Source organism: Chanodichthys erythropterus, chromosome 14, assembly GCF_024489055.1.
Source record: "Chanodichthys erythropterus isolate Z2021 chromosome 14, ASM2448905v1, whole genome shotgun sequence".
In the NCBI taxonomy this organism is placed as follows: domain Eukaryota; kingdom Metazoa; phylum Chordata; class Actinopteri; order Cypriniformes; family Xenocyprididae; genus Chanodichthys; species Chanodichthys erythropterus.
In genome coordinates, this window is record NC_090234.1 from 8181016 (window position 1) to 8203810 (window position 22795).

Below are 22795 nucleotides of genomic sequence, written 5' to 3' on the forward strand. Positions count from 1 at the left end.
GATGGAGTCCGTGCACCTGCAGAGGACATCAAAGAGCATTAGTCGTGTTCTTGAACAACCTCTGACCCCATGGGGCGCTTGCATTAATACATTGTCCTTTGACAAAGCCTGCCGATTACTGGCCGCTCTCTTTCTCTCTCTGCTTACGCCCTCCCCCCACAAAAAAAGCTTTTATTTCTTGAGGGATACAAAAGCTATAATTGCTGCAGCTTTGAGATGAGGTGTCGATGGGAAGGGGATCTGCCATCAGGGTGAATTCTGTTAAATGTTTTTCTCTCTCTTTCTCTCTCTCTCCTCCCCTCTGTGGGGTCACCCGGATCACTTGCTTTTCTCCAAATGGGCATTTTTGCTGGCAGGTGCATTACACCCCTTATTTTCAGATTGTCTTTCCGCTGCTAATGCCTGGCAGGTTGATTGCTCGGGTCTGGCTGGCAGAGAAAGGGCCGCGCTGCGTTCGGGCCCCGGACTGAAAGACACTGATTACTGTTTTCCTCCTAGCCTGATTGAGGCCCTTGAAAGGAAAGATTTTAACCTTCTCTCCTCTCTCCTTCCTGAGTACGGGCCCGGCACGGCGAGATGGCCCGTGTCATCAGAACGACTCCATAAACTCATCAGAGTGAAACCCCCTCCCCCCTCTCTCTTCAAATCCGGCCTTTCCAGAGAGAGCTGTGGACACGTTTCTGATGTAAAATCTGACAGATGACATTATCATTTTGATTATTGGAGGAAAGGGCGATTTCACTCTCTATTGAAACAGGTTTTTCTGGTCATGCAAAACAGCATGCCATTAACATGGGCGTAACACAAAACCAACATTTTGATTATCGAATATGACTTGATGTTTGTGGGCAAATTAAGGAATAATTTGCCCAAAAATAAAAATTCTTTCATTATTTTGTCATAAGGTGAGAATCCATTTTTTCTATAAAATGGAAAACAAAAGCAGTCCATATGACTTTAGCTCTTTAGTGTTCTAAGGTCAAAGCTTTGTGTGAGGAATACATTGAAAGTCATTATTAACTGATAATATTCCCAGTTATGGACTACAGAAGTCATTTTGACTAGAAAAATGGCACCAGTGGCTCTCTTGTCGTATCCAAATGGCATTTGCTGCCTCATTTTATTTGAGCGCTGTGGCAGATGGGAGTATTTTCAGTGAATAATGACTTATATTTCATTCTGTTTTCGCACAGACAAGCTTGCCTTATGGCTTACTATAGAGTAGGGCTGCACGGTTAATAGAAATAAAAAATGATCAAATTGCAAAGGTGTTTTACATGTGAGGAGCTCATGACCTATTGTAGTTAGTAGCAAAGTTATTATTATAATATTATTATTTTATAAATATTAAAACAAACAAAAAACAAAACAAAAAAAACCCTCCAAACATTGGGTTTAAAAAAGAAAACCTATTTTAAATTGCAGTCACAATATTTATCAGAATAATACAGAAGAGGATTAGGGCCAAGCAATAATAAAAAAATAAATAAATAAAGATTGAAATTAAAAATTGAGATTAAATCATTATAATGTGAGATTAAACAGTTTTTTTGAGAAAAATCTTTAAATGCAATGTTGAGAATAAACTACATTTAGAGAATGAAGTCATTGTGTTTCGAGAAAAAAACTCATTAGTCTAAATAAAATGTTGAGAATAAACTCATTCAATTTTGAGAATGCAGATGTTTAAATAAAATGTGAATAAACATTACATTTCGAAAATGAAGTCATTGTGTTTTGAAAAAACTGATTAAATTTAAAAAGAAAAAAGTACAAATAAAATGTTGAGAATAAACTCATATTTAGAGAAAAATGTTGAAATAAAATGTTGAGAATAAACTCATTAAATTTTGAGAACAAAGTCATTGTGTTTCAAGAACAAAATAGTTCTAAATAAAATGTCACGCATAAAATGTCACGCATTTAATGTGTGAAGCTCAAGATTCAGTAGGAATGAATTGAAAAGGCTAGCTCTGCCCCACGCTAGTGGATATGCACCACAAGCAATTAAGTGTTTTTCACGTTAAGAGTTTTAGAATGTCTCGTTTTTCTTGTCCACTGGTTGTTATTTTATGTTGGACAAAAGCGAGTACATCGTGCAAATCGGGCAGTTTTTTTAATAAAAAGTCCTAGCCGCTTGCAAATTCTCTCTGAAGTTTGTATGCTAATTATTATTCAGTTATAACTAGCTAAAGCTGATAGTATTTCTATGTTATTGAAAGAAAGCTTGAAATATATCTTGATGTCCTCTATCATTAGGCAATGAACATGACACTGATCAAATGTGTTTATTCTCGACATTTTATTTTGACTTTTCTTTCAAAATTTAAAAAGTTTTCTCAACACAACTTTATTCTCAAAATTTATTCTCAACATTTTATTTCAACATTTTTTTTTTTAAATGTAACTAGTTTTTTTCTCGAAACAACGACTTTGCTCTCAAAAGTTTACTTTATTCTAAACTTTCTTTTAAATTTTAACAAGTTTTTTTCTTAAAGCAATGGCTTAAATTTATTGAGTTTATTCTCAAAATTTTATTTCAACATTTTCAAAGTTGAACTACTTTTTGTCGAAACAACTTCTCAAAATGTAATGGGTTTATTTTCAACATTTAATTGACTTTTTTTCACAAAATGTAACGATTTTTTTCTCAACAACATTTTATTTTTAAAATTTAATGAGTTTATTCTCAACATTGTGTGTCTACTTTTTTCTCAAAAAACTGAGTTTAATCTCACATTATAATGACTTCAATCTCGAGATGGGTTTTTTTTTATTGCTTGGCCCAATTCCGATTCAGTAGAAGTTTTTTTTATTTATTTTTTTATGCAGCCTACTATGGTATTTTTATGGTGGTTATATTTGTGCATTTCAGAGCTTGACAGACCTGGCCCCTTTCCTTTTTTATTTTATTGAAAATGTAATGGGGCTGTAATATTCTTCAGATATTCTCCTTTTCTGTTCCATGGAGGAAAGAAAGTTACGAGTTTGGAATGGCATGAAGGCGAATAAATGAAGACATTTAATTTTGGGAACTATTCCTTTAACGTCTTTTTAACATGTTCTTTTTTTCCTGAGCTTTGCATTTGTTCAGTCATCAGTGGTGAGTATTGTAGGAGATGAGCTGTGTGTGTGGCTTACAGCTGGTCAGGCAGCAGCTTCATTTAGCTGCTCATGTTTGGGGGTGAATAGCGGTCCCTGGACCCCCTGCTGACTCTCTAATTGCATGAACTTGTGTATCCGGAGAGAGTCTTGACTAAGAGCAGTCAGGCAGAAACCCCTGTGCCATCCCCGTGCCACCACACACACAATTGCAGCAAAACCATCTGCCTAATACACACACACAGCCGTCAGCTGTCTCAGCCACTGGCACCTGCTGCCCTGCGTATGTGTGTGGGATGCGCTGCTCAATAGTCCCTGTCTCAGTTACGCCGGGAGTCTGTTGGCCGGGCTGTAGGTTAAGACCTCTGTGATGCGAAGACCCCTGCAGATTAGAGAGAGGACAGACTCTAGGAGTAGATACGATGTTCACACACACACTCACACTCCAGGTTGTTCTTGAGCATTTGAGCAGACAAACGGTCTGTCAGCAGTCCTGGACTTGGAATTTGTTGGCTGATTCACTTTGGTTTTCCCACTTATTCAATTGATATTAATCAGAACCAGTGAAATGAAGCAAATCCTTCCACAGTCCTGGTTATTTTATGTTACTGGGCATTCAGGGAGAAATTAACATCTACCACCTGCTAAAATGCTGGTGCTCGAAATACAGTGGTTTCATCGGTGTCCCAAAAATGTCTTTACAAGTGCTTTCTTAAAGGTTGAACATTGTAATTTTAGATTTTAATAACATTTATTGGTAGCGCTTTACTACAGTCTGATTTGTTACCATTAATGCATTAACTTAAATGAACAAACAATGAACAATATAATTTTACAGCATTTATTATCCTTTGTTAATGATTGCTAATAAAAATATTTGCGTTAGTTCACAGTGCATTAACAGATACAACCTTTGATATTTGTTGAATTGTATTAGGAAATGTTGAAATTAATATTAACCAAGATTAATAAATTGTGGAAGTATTATACATTGTTAGTCCATGTTAACTAAAGTAGTTAACTAATGCCAATAACAAATGAAACCTTATTGTAAAGTGTTACCCATTTAGCACACTCTCCGACCCAAAGAATTAAAAAGGTGACTGTTGCTTTTAAGAGGTAATTTGCATATGTTAATGGCCTCTGTTAAGATTGGCTGACTTGAGAACATGCAACAGTCTATATTATCCTTAGGACAAGTCGTTGAACACTGAATAGATTGATATGTAAATGTGGGTGTGCTGAATTGTGGTGTCAAAATTATACAGTTTAAAAGAATGTAGTTCTACATTGAGTTGTTTAATACCAATCAGAAACTTCCCCAATTCTAACCTTATATATATAAAACCTCATAAATATCCACATAAGAACTTTAATCAACGGTTTACAAATGTAATGTACTTAACCCAGGGTAAACTATGAACAGCATGAAACATGCGTCCTTTAATAACAGCACAGTATCTCTGGTGTAAATTATCCTGATGTTTGTGATCTTACTATTGCAGAGGAAGATGAGGAAGAAGAGGCACCACAACCACAGCCAGAGGTCGAGGCAGAGAAAGAGAAACCAGTAGAGAAAAAAGAAGAGGAAGGTAAAGTATTGAATACACCTCATGTTCATTGTTCTACCAGCTCCACTGTAATGCATTACAGATCATTTGGTGTGTTTGAATGTTTTATGTTTCCATGTTTCACTAATATATCTAAACACTGATATTTGTTGATATTACATTATTCATGATTAGGGCTGGAAATAACATTTTGTTTTTCTATCGATTATTTATTTATTTTTCCGATTAATCAAATCTTACGATTATTTCAGTTTTAAGCATTTATAGAAGCAATTGCTTACAAGTGTAAATTCTGAAATGTTTTGTTCATTCAGGAAAGTAGCTGCTTGAATATGTTCATTCAGTTGTATGATTAATAATAACTGAAGTCACATCCAACTAACTAACTAACCATAGAGGCAAGCATAGCAACAGTATCAAACATGGCGGTGTCCATAAAACCTTGAAGTTCTACTACGATTGATGATGATTAGCCATTCAGTCGTATCTGATTCTTGGCGATCCGATGGGCCAGCTCTCGCCATACTTTGCGGTCTTCCGCTGTCTTTTTCAGCTGTTCTGTGCCTAGGCCAGTGTCACTTTTGATGGTGTTGAGCCAACATGTTTTTGGCGGCCTCTTTTCCTTTTTCCACTAACCATACATCATTGCATTTTCTAGTGAAGCCGTTCTCATCACATGGTCAGAGTAGGTGAGCTGTAGTTTGGTAATTTTTCCCTCAAGTGACATCTCTGGTTTTTTACTATGATTGACAGCACGTAATTATCGAGGCACAAGTTCATTCTTTTAGAATAAACAGCAACAGCATTAAAGTCCCCCTGTAGTCAATAGTTTTATCCCTTGAAACTCATCTTTGTTCACCAAATTTACATATTTAAATGTTTTTTCCTTGAAAAAAAATTCTTCTTTCCTTAAAATAGCTTGAATGTAACTCTATACCCTTGACTCATTTAGTGTACGTGGGTCTATGAATATGCAAATTAGCCCCGTCTCCACTCACTCACACCAATTCAGCTCAGAGATCCACTTGTTGATGATCACATGTTGATGTGATTGGTTACAAGGTAGTTTGTGAAGTCACATACACCAATGACTTTTTTTTTTGACTCACTGCAAATTAAAGGAGAACATATTCAGCAATGGTGTTAACATGAATTTGTACATGGTTTGCTTTATAGGACATTAAAAACACCACATAGGTGTATAAACAACATTAAAACTTGATTTTCACCACAGGGGACTGTGGATACTTTGTAATACATGGCAGTTTGAAAAAAACAGAATGCTGTCTGAACACAGCCACATTAAGCACAAAATATAGGACTGACAACCATATTCTAGAGCTGTGTAAAAATTCACTATAATAGTCCAAATATTTACACTGCCGTCTCCTCATGTTAAGGTAGGAGAGCCCTGGGATGTTTTCTTTTTAGATGCTCTTACATAAAAGTTGTGCTGCTGTTGTTTGCTATTTCAGTTTTACACCATTTTATTCGGTCTCTGTTTAAAAAAAATGTCCACACTTTTTGTAATAAAGGCTGATTTTCCTCATGCCCTGGAGGCTTCATTGTGGAACATAAAAAGCACAACGAATCAACGCATTTCATGCAAAACGACTCAATTATGTAATTGACGTAATCGATTAAACTGACAAACATCATCCAGCCCTATTCGTTATTGTAGAACAATTCATATATGTTCTGTCTTTGCCTATGAAAATGTGCAGTGGTTGTTCAAAATTCACAACAGACCACTGAATATTTCCACCTAGAGTGTGTGCAGTTACCCTTGTGATATATACTTGTGTTTAGACATTTAGACAACAATTAAAGGGTTAGTTCACCCAAAAATAAAAATTCTGTCACTTATTACTCACCCTCATGTCGTTCCACACCCGTAAGACCTTCGTTAATCTTCAGAACACAAATTAAGATATTTTAGTTGAAATCCGATGGCTCAGTGAGGCCTGCATAGGGAGCAATGACATTTCCTCTCTCAAGATCCATTAATGTACTAAAAACATATTTAAATCAGTTCATGTGAGTACAGTGGTTCAATATTATTATAATAAAGCGACGAGAATATTTTTGGTGTGCCAAAAAAACAAAATAACGACTTATTTAGTGATGGCCGATTTCAAAACACTGCTTCAGGAAGCTTCGGAGCGTTATGAATCAATGTACCGAATCTGCTGTTCAGAGCGCCAAAGTCACGTGATTTCAGCCGTTGACACGCGATCCGAATCATGATTCGACACACTGATTCATTTATGCTCCGATGCTTCCTGAAGCAGTGTTTTGAAATCGGCCATAACTAAATAAGACATTATTTAGATTTTTTTTTGGCACACCAAAAATATTCTCGTCGCTTTATAATATTAATATTGAACCACTGTACTCGCATGAACTGATTTAAATATGTTTTTAGTACATTAATGGATCTTGAGCGAGGAAATGTCATTGCTCCCTATGCAGGCCTCACTGAGCCATCGGATTTCAACTAAAATATCTTAATTTGCGTTTTTAAGATTAACAAAGGACTTACGGATGTAGAACGACATGAGGGTGAGTAATAAATGACAGAATTTTCATTTTTGGGTGAACTAACCCTTTAAGTATCTTGCATGGCTCACAACTGGAATAACAAGAACGAACCTGCAACTACTTGTGGAACAATTGTCAACCGTTAGAATCAAGAATTCAACTATTTTGATGTATAAATGAATTAATTTAATCCAATTACACACCTGCCATTGTCTCCTGTCTGTTGGTGAGTGTAGCGCCCCCTCATGAGCTAACCGAGGAGGAGAAGTTACAAATTCTGCACTCAGAGGAGTTCATGGAGTTTTTCGATCACAGCACACGCATCATTGAGCGCGCTCTGTCCGAACACGTGGATGTTTTCTTCGACTACAGTGGCCGTGACATGGAGGAGAAGGAGGGGTAACAATCAGCTCTACACACCTAAAACCACAAACTAACTCAATATGCACTGTTTAATGCAAGATGTTTGACTATGTGTGTGTATCTAGTGAGATGCAGGCTGGGGCGAAACTGTCTCTAAACAGGCAGTTTGTTGATGATCGCTGGTCCAAACAGCGAGTGGTAACCTGTCTGGATTGGTCCCCACAGGTGCGTGACCTCCTAAACCTCATATCAAAAATGACCTGTATAAATCTTGATATATAAATCAATCAAGCATGCATGCATACATTACATACAATAATAACATTAAATTAGGTGTTGATCAAGTTTTATGATTTATCAAAACATTGACAACTGTTATTCATGGGAACATACAGCTGATTGGATATAATATGCATTATAGGTCATTATGGTATAATTGATATCTATTATAATACAGTACCAGTTAAAAAAGAAATGTGTATAAGTGGGTGGTTCTTGGCAAGAATAAGCTGTAATGTGGAACAGACTTAATGCCAGCAGTCAAAAGTTTTGTTTTCCTCATCTGTACATGTGTTCACAGTATCCAGAGTTGCTGGTTGCATCTTACAACAACAATGAGGAAGCCCCACATGAGCCTGATGGAGTGGCTTTGGTCTGGAACATGAAATACAAGAAGACCACACCGGAGTATGTCTTCCACTGTCAGGTACACACACACACACACACGCACCTCCTGAAAACCATCCCGCGTGAACATGCTTGTCATATACAAACACCTACACACAGGCCTGAGATCTCACAGGTGGGCTGCAGCTGGACTTCCTTCCATCCTCTTCTTCTCTCTGTACCTTTCTCTCTCAGTCTCATTCCCCTGCACAGCTTCTACACACTGTGATGCATTCAAACACACACGTGCACACACACACACACACACACACACAGGTTTGTTTTGCTATCTTAGTGAGGACATTGCATAAGCGTAATGGTTTTTATACTGTACAAACTGTACATTATACCCCCCTACACTACCCCACCCCTATACCTACCCATCACAGAAAACTGTCTGCACTTTCACATTTTTAATAAAACATTGTTTAGTATGTTTTAAAGCTATTTTAAATATGAGGAACCATGAAATGTCCTTTATGTTGTAATACCAATGTAATACCCATGTCATTATACAAATTTGTGTCCTTATAAATCACACACACACACACACACACACTTAATACCTTAAGGGAACAGTTCACCCTAAAATGAAAAATCTTGTCATCACAAACCCATGACTTTTTCTTCCATGGAACAAAAATGACGAGATTTTGAAGATAGTTCAGTAATCCATTTCATACAACAAAAGCATATCTGTAAATGTGTGTTTTTAAGTCAATTTAAGCCAATTTAAATATTTTAATTATTTGAAGACATTTAGGCGCAAGAAAACACAAAAGAGAACTCGATTTTGTACTCATGCATTGTCTGACAAGCAGTTTTCTGTGCTATAATGTTAATGTTAATCAAACAACAGAAGAAAAAGAGAAAACCAGTCACTTGATTGATTAACTTTTGTAGCCTTGATAAGGTTTAATCTTTATTTCTATTTTTATGCATTATTTATACATTAAAGAGTATGCAGTATTATTTTTTTATATATATATATTTTATTACATTTAATTTCTGTAGTATTTTTGCACCTGAATACTACTGTTAGACCTACATGAAAAACATAAAACATTATTTATTTAATTCCTTTTGTGCTTTTGATTGTAATTTGTATATTTCTTGTTTTATTACTGACAGTTTACTTGTCTTTAATGTTGGAACTTAATATTTGTTTTGCTGTGGTATCAAAAGTGGCTTAGACAATTGTGAAATTTCACAAATTTGTAACAGACATATTTATTAGAATAAAAGTAACTTGGATCAAAAGCAACAAATCATTTGAAAATTTTATCAGGGTAAGTAGAAAAACTCAAATTTAAACAGTTCATTGACAATCTTGACCTCTGCTGTAGACAGTTCTGCGTAATCAAACTGCCATGTTGGGTTTTTCGTGCACACAAGAACTAGTGGTGTTTGCCATCCACTGCGTCAGCCTGGTGCAGCATGTCATGTTTAAATTCAACACAAGTAAGAACTGCAGTGAAGGGGAAGACTTTACGTGAATATAGACTTATTTTGAGTCTATTCCGCAGGCAAAGCTATTGTATGACTTCAGAAGACTTAAAATATAGTACTTTTATGTCCCTTTTGGAGCTTGACAGTTCTAGACACTATCAACTGTCATTGTGTGGAAAAACGCAGCATGTTAACATTCTCCATGACATCTCCTTTTGTGTTCCATGTAAGAAAGTCATACCAGCTTAGAGCAACATGGGTGAGCTGGAATTTTCATTTATGAATGAACTATTATTTTAAACTCTCTGCAAACACATGCGCATTCATGCACAAACTCAGGTTCAAGTTGTTAGCAGAGGTCTGTAAGCATAGAGTCAGTAACACTTCTTACAGTCAGTATTCTGCTTATTGAATGTTACAAAACCCTCCAAATACTTTCGAAATCTGCATACACCTTTTGCATTCCTCAGTTTTGATCTTAAGCTTATGAAACATTCATAGCTTAATTTTCAACTAAAGCCATAATGTATCTAATGAATAATTCTTAGCAACATGTGAATGTGCAAAGAGGTAAACGTTTTAGTTGCTGTTAATAACCATGTTATTACTACTGCCATTTACTACGTTCAAGAATTTAGAAATTCTTTGAAAATTCAAATTATGCATGAACTAGAGCAAACTAGTGTGATGCAAGATTTTTTTAGAACTTTAGAACTTTTCAGACACTTTGAACATTTCATTCATTAGTACAGTTTATTCACTACAGTTTAAAAAATGGTAATACAATATGACAAGATCTCAGAGTTAAACTGTGTCAGAAAAAATAATCTTAATTATGTCAGATAACACTTAAGCAAGACTTAAGGTCAAAGTGTCTGAATCCTTTTTGGTTTCAAATGTTTATCAATTTTACTGGTAGTCCACTGTATGAAGAATTTTTGGGTATGTCCTCACTTACATAAATGAACTATAGTGCACCCACTAGTTATATATATATATATATATATATATATATATATATATATATATATATATATATATATATATAGTGTGTGAATAATTTTTGGTTTGACGGTATATAATTTCTGTATATGAAATTTGTAAGAACTTATAAAATGAGAATTACCAGTGTGAACTCTATTGACTTCCGTTGATCTAAAATACACAAACATTCAACCTCGCGGATTTGAATCATTCTGGCCATTATGCTGCATTACAAACAATACAGAAGCAGATGGTGGCATTTCTTTTGGAAGGTTTTATCACTGTGCGGTTGTGTATTTGTTGAGTGTTACTGTATGTTCAGTGTTAGTTGTGTGTTTGACCTGAGGTGATCCGCTGTGGATAGCCTGAGTAGAACCACATGTGCTGCCCACAGGAACGGATACACAGCGCTCTCTCTCTCACACACACACACACAGAAATGCGGAAACACTGCACAAGTATTCACAAACACTCACAGAAGTTTGAACTTTTTTCATCTTCTTAGCTGAGTGTGTTGGGGCTGGTAAACTCCCAGAGGGGAGAGTGATAAACATTGATCAACACATACATGGAGCACATCAAATATGGTAAATAAAGGCTCATTTGCTTGCTTGACATGTGAGTTTTGTTTTCACATCACTCCAGTAAGTTTGAGCTTCCGCAATAACCAATAAAGTTTGTTTTTGCATGGCAAGCAAGCACAGTTGAGCTGGCTTTGACTATATTTGATCAATTTTTAAATGAATAAAAAGCCTCAATTAAATGTGTTCATCATAATAAAGCAGTAGTGTCTCTTCAGAAGACCTGAATTAAGCTGCTTGATTCATATGGATTACTTTTATGATGTCTTTATGAACTTTTTAAAATTTTGTAACTCTCTCTCTCGTAGTCTGCAGTCATGTCTGCAGCATTTGCAAAGTTTCATCCTAACCTGGTTGTCGGAGGCACTTATTCAGGACAGATCGTCCTGTGGGACAACAGAAGTAACAGACGCACTCCTGTCCAGAGGACACCTCTCTCTGCTGCGGCCCACACGGTACATGGCGTTGCACGCCACACAGAAAATGAGGCGAAGCAGTAGCTGCAGCCCAACAACTTTGAGATATTAATACTGTGATGTCCTGCTTATTGTTCAAATTTGTTTTATTATTGTTTTTCACGCTAACCTTACTTTTCTGTTTCTCTTTCAGCACCCAGTGTACTGTGTTAATGTGGTTGGCACACAGAACGCTCATAACCTCATTAGCATCTCTACCGATGGAAAGATGTGCTCCTGGAGTCTGGACATGCTGTCTCAACCACAGGTACCCACAATTCTCTGTGCTCTCACATGCCATTTAAAAATTCTCAGTTCATTGTTTCAGAGTTTGAATATCATACTCAAAGAAAGCGACTTGCTTACTCAACCAGTAAAAATAGTGAATGTTTTGTACAATTCTTAGTGACAAGTGCCAAGGGAAGTGATTTGTTGGCTTCAGAAGTACTATAAAAGGCCCACTGAGAGCCACAACCTCTTCCCTGCTGCCTTACGCACACAGCATTTGGAGTTAGTATACCATTAACTCATCCTTGAGTTTCCAAAAACATTTGCCAAACCACAGTGTCAGATGTTAATGATTGGTAAAGCGCTAGCTGAATTTAAATTGCGCATTCTAATCTGTGAGGGAGGCTATTGGCTGTGTTATTGATGTGTGTGTGTGTGTGTGTGTGTGTGTGTGTGTGTGTGTGTGTGTGTGTGTGTGTGTGTGTGTGTGTGTGTGTGTGTGTGTGTGTGTGTCAACAGGACAGTATGGAGCTGGTGTTTAAGCAGTCTAAATCCGTTGCGGTCACCTCCATGTCTTTCCCTCTGGGTGATGTTAATAACTTTGTGGTGGGAAGTGAGGATGGATCAGTCTACACAGCCTGTCGTCATGGCAGGTAATACACACACTTACACACAATGTTCACTGCAGGAGATCTCTGGATCTGTGCATGTAATCTGCTTATGCAGACCAACCACTTTTCTTTCTCACAAAATGGCACATTTTTCTAAGTCCCTGTATTAACATGTCTCAGGTAATCCCAGTATAATATGATTATATGATTTTTAACAATTTCCAACATATTTTTGAAAGTGGAAATTTGTGGAAAGGCATGCTTTGATGTTTCTTTTGTGGAATGATCAACATGCTTGTTTAGTTCACAAAAGATGTTTTATATATTAATGTAACACTTATAACATGTGACCCGTGCTGTCAAAATGAGTGGGAATGCATACATGTTTATTTCCAGCTACAGGCAAAACAAGTGAAAAATGTAAATTTTGATCAAAATTGAAGTTTTCACAAAAATGAGTTCATTAAGCCCTAGTTTAGTGATCCCAATGCTCCAAATAGCAATTAAACATCTAAAAGTATCTTTATTTGTACGTTTTCTGAGAGGAGTACCTTTCCTTTGACCATGAAAAATGACGTCTTTCTCAACGACTGGCACAGCATTCCAAATTTTGAATATTCATAGTGAACTCTCGATGTCATGAGTCTGAACCAATGAAATGTGATTTTCAAACTCATGATGATGCAAATAAAACGATCTTGCTCGTGCTGACTAACAGATCCGAAGCGCGCACAAAGACGCCTCAGACAGCGCTCGATCCCGATATACCCAGAATTACAGTATTTAAAAAAATCTGTCTTTGCAAGTATTTACGCAAACATTATCTGTTATGTCTTAAGGCAGGAACACACCAAGCCAACGGTCGCAGTCGGGCAGTTTTTGTTTTTTCTTGTTTTTTTTGTTTCGTCTGCTGAAGTTGGTCCTCGTCGGCTTTTTTTCCGGCTGATTCGATATGTTGAATCAGCGTCGGAGCTCGTCGGTCCGTCGGGCCATTTGATCATTCTGATTGGCTTTTCAGCTACTGCCACCTGCTGGTACGGAAAGGCATTTCATCTTATCCAGGCGCAGAACGGACGTGCTACTTGGCTGTCGGCTGTTGAGCGTTGGTTTGGTGTGTCAGGCCAACTTTAGACCCAGACGCTGCTGACATGAGCCAACCCCGCAGTCTGCTTATGTCGCCACTAGTTCGTCGGCATCGGTTTGATGTGTTCCTGCTTTTAAGTGAACGTTTGGTTAACTGTTGGGGAAAAACATCTGATGTGTAACACTGTATTTAGATTAATTTGGTACAGTAGGTCTTAATATATAGGCTGTCTGTTTCATTATTGTTAAACAATAGTGGAATCATGGGGGGAAGAAAAGTTGAACATATATATATATATATATATATATATATATATATATATATATATATATATATATATATATATATATATATATATATATATATATATTATAATAGAATATATATATATAATATTTTTTATTTTTTTCTTTCCTGTAGATATGGGTTTTTGACTTGGTTTATGTCAAATTTTGTGGCATTACCAGGGATTTTAAGGTTTGGTTGTTGGTGATTTTGTTTTGGAACCTTCAGAAAACTTTAACTCGATTTTTCTCAAAATTGACTTTGCTGACTCTATAGACTTCAAACAGGTGCTCAGTCATTTTTTGTCAGATTCCAACAAATCATACATTATTAGGGGCCAAGCACCGAAGGTGCTTAGGCACCTATTGTTATTGTTGGCGTTCCGTACGCTTATTATTATTCTTCTTCTTCTTCCGCTCTTGAAGTCTATGGCAGCCCATAGAACCGCTGGCGGGAAAGTTGTGAAATTTGGCACACAGTCAGAGGACAGTCTGACCTTTGTCCATAGCAAATTTGGAGTCTCTAACTCAATCCCTCTAGCGCCACCAGCTGTCCAAAGTTGCACTTATGTTTATGTTAATAACTTTTGAACCATAAGGGCTAGAAACACAATTCTTTTTTCCTCTTATTCCTTGGCTCAAGACGAATCGAACGCACCATATGACGTCATTTTCCGTCATGAAAATTTTTCCGCCATTTTGAATTTTCTGAAAAACTTACTTTTCGAACTCCTCCTAGGCCGTTACTCCGATTTTCATGAAAATTGAATCAGATCATCTTCAGACCATGCTGACAAAAAGTTATGGAATTCAAGTTGATTCCTCAAACCGTTTTCGAAAAACTAACGAACGAATTGTACGTAGTGCTTGCGAAAACAGAAGTAAGGCTGTATCTCCGCAACGCTTTATCGTATTCAGACCAAACTTGGTACATGTCATCACAAGCATGACCTGAGGTACCATGCAGTGTTTCGGCGCAGCGCCACCTACTGGTGCGGAGATATGAAAAATGGGTATTTTTGCTTATAACTTCTGATGGGTTTGTCCAAAAATCATAAATTTGGTCTCGTTGGATTCGGGGAATCATGCCGAGTCGAATGATATCCAATTTTCCCAATTCGGCCATTTTGGCCGTCGGCCATTTTGAATTTTGTGCTAAAATGCTGTATTTTACGAACGCATTAACGTATCTTTACAAAACTTGGTATGGGTCATCAGCACAATGCCCTGAAGGAGACTGAGAAGTTTCGGCACAGCGCCATCTTGTGGTCAAAAGTTAAAACAAAATGTTACAAAAATGCTAATAACCTTTGACTGTATTCACCTATTGTAATGTCACTGGTCACAGTGGATTCCTTGGGTCATGCTGAGAACATAGATATCAAATTTTCCATAGTCAGCTGAACGTCCTGTCCGCCATATTGTTTTTCTTTAAAAACCTACTTTTTCGAACTCCTCCTAGACCGTTGCTCCGATTGTCACCAAAATTGAACCGTATCATCGTCAGACCATGCTGACAAAAAGTTATGGATTTCAAGTCGATACGTCAAATCGTTTTCATATACTGGAGCAACGAATTTGAGTCATGATGCAAAACCCACTCCTGAAGCTGTATCTCTGCACTGCTTTATCATATTTAGACCAAACTTGGTACATGTCATCACAAGCATGACCTGAGGCATCATGCAGTGTTTCGGCGCAGTGCCACCTACTGGAGTGGAGATATGAAAAATGGCTATTTTTGCTTTTAACTTCTAATGGGTTTGACAAAAATTCATAAATTTGGTCTCTTTAGATTCGAGGCATCATGCCGAGTCGAATGATATCCAATTTTCTCATATGGGCCATTTTGTTCTTCGGCCATTTTGAAATTTGTGCTAAAATGCTGTATTTTGTGAATGCATTTGTGTATCGTTACGAAACTCGGTATGGGTCATCAGGACAATGCCCTGAAAGTGCTTGAGAAGTTTCAGACCAGCACCACCTTGTGGCCAAAAGTTATAACAAAATGTACAAAAATGTTAATAACTTTTGACTGCATTCACCAATTGAAATGAAACTGGTCTCAGTAGATTCTTTGGGTCATGCTGAGAACATAGATATCAAATTTGCCATAGTCAGCTAAACTTCCTTTCCCCCATATTGTTTTTCTTTAAAAACCTACTTTTTCGAACTCCTCCTAGACCGTTGCTCCGATTTTCACCAAAATTGAACCGTGTCATCTTCAGACGATGCCGACAAAAAGTTATGGATTTCAAGTCGATATGTCAAACCGTTTTTGTATAAATCTTCAGTGCTTTGACATATTGACACCGAACTTTGCAAGTGTCATTGTCACCTCACTCTGACCATACCACAACAATTTGGACACAGCGCCACCTATTGGTCGAAAGTGATGAAGCAGTAAATCCTCATTTTTGATCATTTTTCAGCTCTTTCACATAAAATGATCTTAATAGGTCTTTAATTGTTCACTGCTGCAGTTAGCCTGATGCTCCCAGTCGTGTTGGCTTGCTTCTTGTGCCGTTTTTGTGCTTGGCCCCGTAATTGCTGCTTGCAGCTATATTTTTTATTTTTATTTTTTTTTATATATATATATATATAGAGAGAGAGAGAATGTGCTATATAGAGAATAACTCATTTTTGAAAATTTGCTAATTGTGACTCATTTTGCCAGCACGGTTCACTTATATACTTAAAATTATTAGTGTTTCTAATAATTAGTGTTTGTCTCAAAGATATGAAGCAGCACAGCTGTTCTCAACATTGATAATCAGAAATGCTTCTTGAGCAGCAACTCAACATATTAGAATGATTAGATGATGAGTAATAATGCTGAATTCATCTTTGATCACTGGAATATTTAAATAGTTTAAAATATAATCGAATAGAAAATTTAAAGTTATTTTTCTTTTTTTTCAAATAAATGCAGCCTTGTGAGCATAAGAGCCTTCTTCCAAAAATATTTTAAAAATCTTACAGACCACAAACTTTTAGTGTAAATATACAATTAATTTTAAGTAAATAGTTAATAAATGTGTATAAGTAAATTATATTCATTTATATTAATAATACATTTATGGTGTCTACTGTAAACACAGACTGTAGAGCTTTATTGAAGCAGAAATCATGTCATGATTGTTATCTGTTATCTCCCAAATCTTTATTGCCCTTTTATATCAGAAATATGAAAATCAGCTGGTGTTTATGAATGGGATATAGTAGATGTGTTTGTGTGTGCTGTAATGAGCTGAGAGAGCGAATGTTTCCTCTTCATTTGTGATGCTGTGATTATCTCATCCTCTACACACACTCTCAGCATCTCACACGGCTGTTTACCTCTCACAGTAATGAGCTCACACACACAACACACACTCAGCGGTGTGTGTTAGTAATGTGAAGTGTTACCTGATAGATGGAAACATGCTGAGATGCTGATCATTAACCCTCTGTCATTCTCTCTGTGTGTGTGTGAGCAGTCGGGCAGGTATCAGTGAGATGTTTGAGGGACATCATGGTCCAATCACAGGCATTCACTGTCACACTGCGACCGGGCTGGTAGATTTCTCTCATCTCTTCCTGACCTCCTCTTTTGATTGGACCATCAAACTCTGGAGCAACAAGGTAACAGATCATTCATGCACACTCATTGCACTGTCATTCATGAATCTCTCAGCTGACTGCGTTTCTCTCTCTCTGCTGTAGAATAACAAGCCGCTGTACTCGTTTGAGGATAACTCGGATTATGTTTATGATGTCATGTGGTCTCCGGTACATCCCGCCCTCTTTGCGTGTGTGGACGGACTCGGACGCATCGACCTGTGGAACCTCAACAATGACACAGAGGTTAAACTGCATACGTTTCTTGAAACATTATTGATACATAAACACACACATCTGCAGAACAATATTTATCCACCACATAGGCTTCTACACTGAGAGACAAAACTTATTTCTTTCAGCAGTCAACTATATCCAAAACATTTTCAGCCTGTTGACAATATTTAGTATATGTTGATATTTAAGGATTTCTTTTTAGTTAGAGGATTTCAGTCAAACAGTGTTGCTAATTGGATTTAAATATTTAATGTTTGAAGTACTACAGTAAAATCATTTTGTTTTTTTTGTTTTTTTCATAATATGAGCCATTATAATGATACATAGTATTGAAGAGCAATATTTACATTCATATAGTTTAACAAAAACATAATATATGGCAGATGCCACATTGAAACATTGCATGAACGTTCTTGCATGATGACACACATGACTTGTTGAATCAGAGTTTTGAATTGATTCAGTGAAATGGACATTTTGATCTGATTCATGAAATGATTCAAACTCTAATGGCATTTTTGCTACTTAAATCAAAGATGTTTTTAACCCTTAAATGCTGTCCTTTTGTCTTTAGTGACTGGGGCTTCATTCAACCTCCTTTTGTTGTAATGACTCTTGTATTTAGTATTCATAAACCTTTCTGTTCTGCAACATATTAAAAAAGTATGAAAGCTTGTTTCCGCCACGAAATAAAATAATTTAAAAGATAATTGCGACTTTTTATCACAATTGTGAGTTTATCTTGCAATGCTGACTTTTTTCCTCACAATTCTGACTTTATATCTCGCAATTCTGACTTTATATCTCACAATTCTGACTTTATATCTCGCAATTCTGACTTTATATCTCACAATTCTGACTTTATATCTCGCAATTCTGACTTTATATCTCACAATTCTGACTTTATATCTCGCAATTCTGACTTTATATCTCGCAATTCTGACTTTATATCATGCAATTCTGACTTTATATCTCCTAATTCTGACTTTATATCACACAATTCTGACTTTATATCTCACAATTCTGACTTTATATCTCCTAATTCTGACTTTATATCACACAATTCTGACTTTATATCTCACAATTCTGACTTTATATCTCGCAATTCTGACTTTATATCATGCAATTCTGACTTTATATCTCCTAATTCTGACTTTATATCTCCTAATTCTGACTTTATATCACACAATTCTGACTTTATATCTCACAATTCTGACTTTATATCACACAATTCTGACTTTATATCTCACAATTCTGACTTTATATCTCGCAATTCTGACTTTATATCTCACAATTCTGACTTTATATCTCCTAATTCTGACTTTTTTCTCACAATTCTGACTTTTTTCTCACAATTCTGACTTTATATCTCACAATTCTGACTTTATATCTCCTAATTCTGACTTTTTTCTCACAATTCTGACTTTATATCTCACAATTCTGACTTTATATCTCGCAATTCTGACTTTATATCTCACAATTCTGACTTTATATCTCGCAATTCTGACTTTATATCTCACAATTCTGACTTTATATCTCGCAATTCTGACTTTATATCTCACAATTCTGACTTTATATCTCGCAATTCTGACTTTATATCTCGCAATTCTGACTTTATATCATGCAATTCTGACTTTATATCTCCTAATTCTGACTTTATATCACACAATTCTGACTTTATATCTCACAATTCTGACTTTATATCTCCTAATTCTGACTTTATATCACACAATTCTGACTTTATATCTCACAATTCTGACTTTATATCTCGCAATTCTGACTTTATATCATGCAATTCTGACTTTATATCTCCTAATTCTGACTTTATATCTCCTAATTCTGACTTTATATCACACAATTCTGACTTTATATCTCACAATTCTGACTTTATATCACACAATTCTGACTTTATATCTCACAATTCTGACTTTATATCTCGCAATTCTGACTTTATATCTCACAATTCTGACTTTATATCTCCTAATTCTGACTTTTTTCTCACAATTCTGACTTTATATCTCACAATTCTGACTTTATATCTCCTAATTCTGACTTTTTTCTCACAATTCTGACTTTATATCTCACAATTCTGACTTTATATCTCGCAATTCTGACTTTATATCTCGCAATTCTGACTTTATATCATGCAATTCTGACTTTATATCTCCTAATTCTGACTGTATATCACACAATTCTGACTTTATATCATGCAATTCTGACTTTATATCTCCTAATTCTGACTTTATATCTCACAATTCTGACTTTATATCTCGCAATTCTGACTTTATATCATGCAATTCTGACTTTATATCTCCTAATTCTGACTTTTTTCTCACAATTCTGACTTTATATCTCACAATTCTGACTTTATATCTCCTAATTCTGACTTTATATCACACAATTCTGACTTTATATCTCACAATTCTGACTTTATATCTCGCAATTCTGACTTTATATCTCCTAATTCTGACTTTATATCTCCTAATTCTGACTTTATATCACACAATTCTGACTTTATATCACACAATTCTGACTTTATATCTCACAATTCTGACTTTATATCTCGCAATTCTGACTTTATATCTCACAATTCTGACTTTATATCTCCTAATTCTGACTTTTTTCTCACAATTCTGACTTTATATCTCACAATTCTGACTTTATATCTCCTAATTGACTTTTTTCTCACAATTCTGACTTTATATCTCCTAATTCTGACTTTTTTTCACAATTCTGACTTTATATCTCACAATTCTGACTTTATATCTCACAATTCTGACTTTATATCTTGCAATTCTGACTTTATATCTCGCAATTCTGACTTTAAATCTCGCAATTCTAACTTTATATCTCACAATTCTGACTTTATAATTCGCAATTCTGACTTTATATCTCGCAATTCTGACTTTATATCTCGCAATTCTGACTTTATATCTCGCAATTCTGACTTTATATCTCGCAATTCTGACTTTATAACTCGCAATTCTGACTTTATATCACGCAATTCTGACTTTATATCTCGCAATTCTGACTTTATAACTCGCAATTCTGACTTTATAACTCGCAATTCTGACTTTATAACTCGCAATTCTGACTTTATATCTCGCAATTCTGACTTTATATCTCGCAATTCTGACTTTATATCTCGCAATTCTGACTTTATATAATGCAATTCTGACTTTATATCTCGCAATTCTGACTTTATATCTCGCAATTCTGACTATATCTCGCAATTCTGACTTTATATCTCGCAATTCTGACTTTATATCATGCAATTCTGACTTTATATCTCCCAATTCTGACTTTATATCTCGCAATTCTGACTTTATATCTCACAATTCTGACTTTATATCTCCCAATTCTGACTTTATATCTCCCAATTCTGACTTTATATCACACAATTCTGACTTTATATCTCCCAATTCTGACTTTATATCTCCCAATTCTGACTTTATATCACACAATTCTGACTTTATATCTCACAATTCTGACTTTATATCTCCCAATTCTGACTTTATATCTCACAATTCTGACTTTATATCTCACAATTCTGACTTTATATCTCCCAATTCTGACTTTATATCACACAATTCTGACTTTATATCTCACAATTCTGACTTTATATCTCCCAATTCTGACTTTATATCTCACAATTCTGACTTTATATCTCCCAATTCTGACTTTATATCTCCCAATTCTGACTTTATATCACACAATTCTGACTTTATATCACACAATTCTGACTTTATATCTCACAATTCTGACTTTATATCTCACAATTCTGACTTTTTTCTTGCAATTCTGACTTTATATCTCGCAATTCTTTTTTCACGCAATTCTGACTTTGCTCATAATTCTGACTATATCTCGCAACTTTTTTCTCACAATTCTGACTTTTCTTGCATTTCTGACTTAGCTCACAATTCAGATTTTTTTCACGCAATTCTGAGTCAAATCTCGCAATTCTGACTTTCTCGCGGTTCTGACTTTTTTCTTGCGGTTCTGACTTTTTTCTCGCAATTCTGACTTTGCTCGCATTTTTGACTATCTTGCAATTCTTACTTTTTTCTTGCAATTCTGACTTTAAATCTCGCAATTCTGACTTTAAATCTCGCAATTCTGACTTTAAATCTCGCAATTCTGACTTTTTTCACGCAATTCTGACTTTTTTCACGCAATTCTGACTTTTTTCGCGCAATTCTGGCTTTATATCTCGCAATTCTGACTTTATATCTCGCAATTCTGACTTTATATCTCGTAATTCTGACTTTATATCACGCAATTCTGACTTTTTTCACGCAATTCTGACTTTTTTCGCGCAATTCTGGCTTTATATCTCGCAATTCTGACTTTATATCTCGCAATTCTGACTTTATATCTCGCAATTATGACTTTATATCACGCAATTCTGACTTTTTTCTTGCATTTCTGACTTTTTTCTTGTAATTGTGAGTTTAAAAAAAGTCTGAGTTGTGATATAAAAAGTTGCAATAACCTTTTTTATTTGTTATTTATTATTCAGTGGTGGAAACAAGCTTCCATATAAAGCATATATACACTACTGTTCAAAAGTTTGGACTTTTTGGAATATTTGTTAAGAAATAAGAAATATTATTCAACAAGGATGCATTCAATTGATCAAAAGCAACAGTAAAGATATTTGTAATGTTACAAAAGATTTCTATAAATAAATGTTCTTTTGAATGTTCTATTTGAAAAAGAATCCTGACAAAATGTATCACAGTTTCACATTAAGCAGCACAGCTGTTTTCAACATTGATAATAATCATAAATGTTTTTTGAGCAGCAAATCAGCATATCAGAATGATTTCTCAAGGATCATGTGACACTGAAGACTGGAGTAATGATGCTAAAATTCAGCTTTAACTTCACAAGAACAGTTGTACTTGAGAAGCCAGTTACTTATCAAATATCAGCATGGAAGTAATGCTTCTCGTTCTGTTACGTGTTGCATGACCTCTTTGATTAATAATGAGGATGTATCAGATACCGAGTGAAAAAACGGCATTATTAAAAAA

The 22795-nt window shown here is 35.6% G+C and overlaps 1 protein-coding gene across 1 annotated transcript in view; it reads left to right on the forward strand.

Annotated features, from left to right (window-relative positions):
- The window catches only part of dync1i2a (dynein, cytoplasmic 1, intermediate chain 2a), a 49195-nt gene that overhangs the window by 25476 nt on the left and 924 nt on the right, over positions 1-22795 (forward strand). The window contains exons 6-14 of the mRNA XM_067409207.1: positions 4608-4694; positions 7451-7613; positions 7703-7802; positions 8158-8283; positions 11566-11712; positions 11867-11980; positions 12460-12593; positions 17399-17543; positions 17625-17765. Of these exons, the coding sequence (XP_067265308.1) occupies positions 4608-4694; positions 7451-7613; positions 7703-7802; positions 8158-8283; positions 11566-11712; positions 11867-11980; positions 12460-12593; positions 17399-17543; positions 17625-17765 (1157 nt within the window). The remainder of the gene's footprint in view (positions 1-4607; positions 4695-7450; positions 7614-7702; positions 7803-8157; positions 8284-11565; positions 11713-11866; positions 11981-12459; positions 12594-17398; positions 17544-17624; positions 17766-22795) is intronic.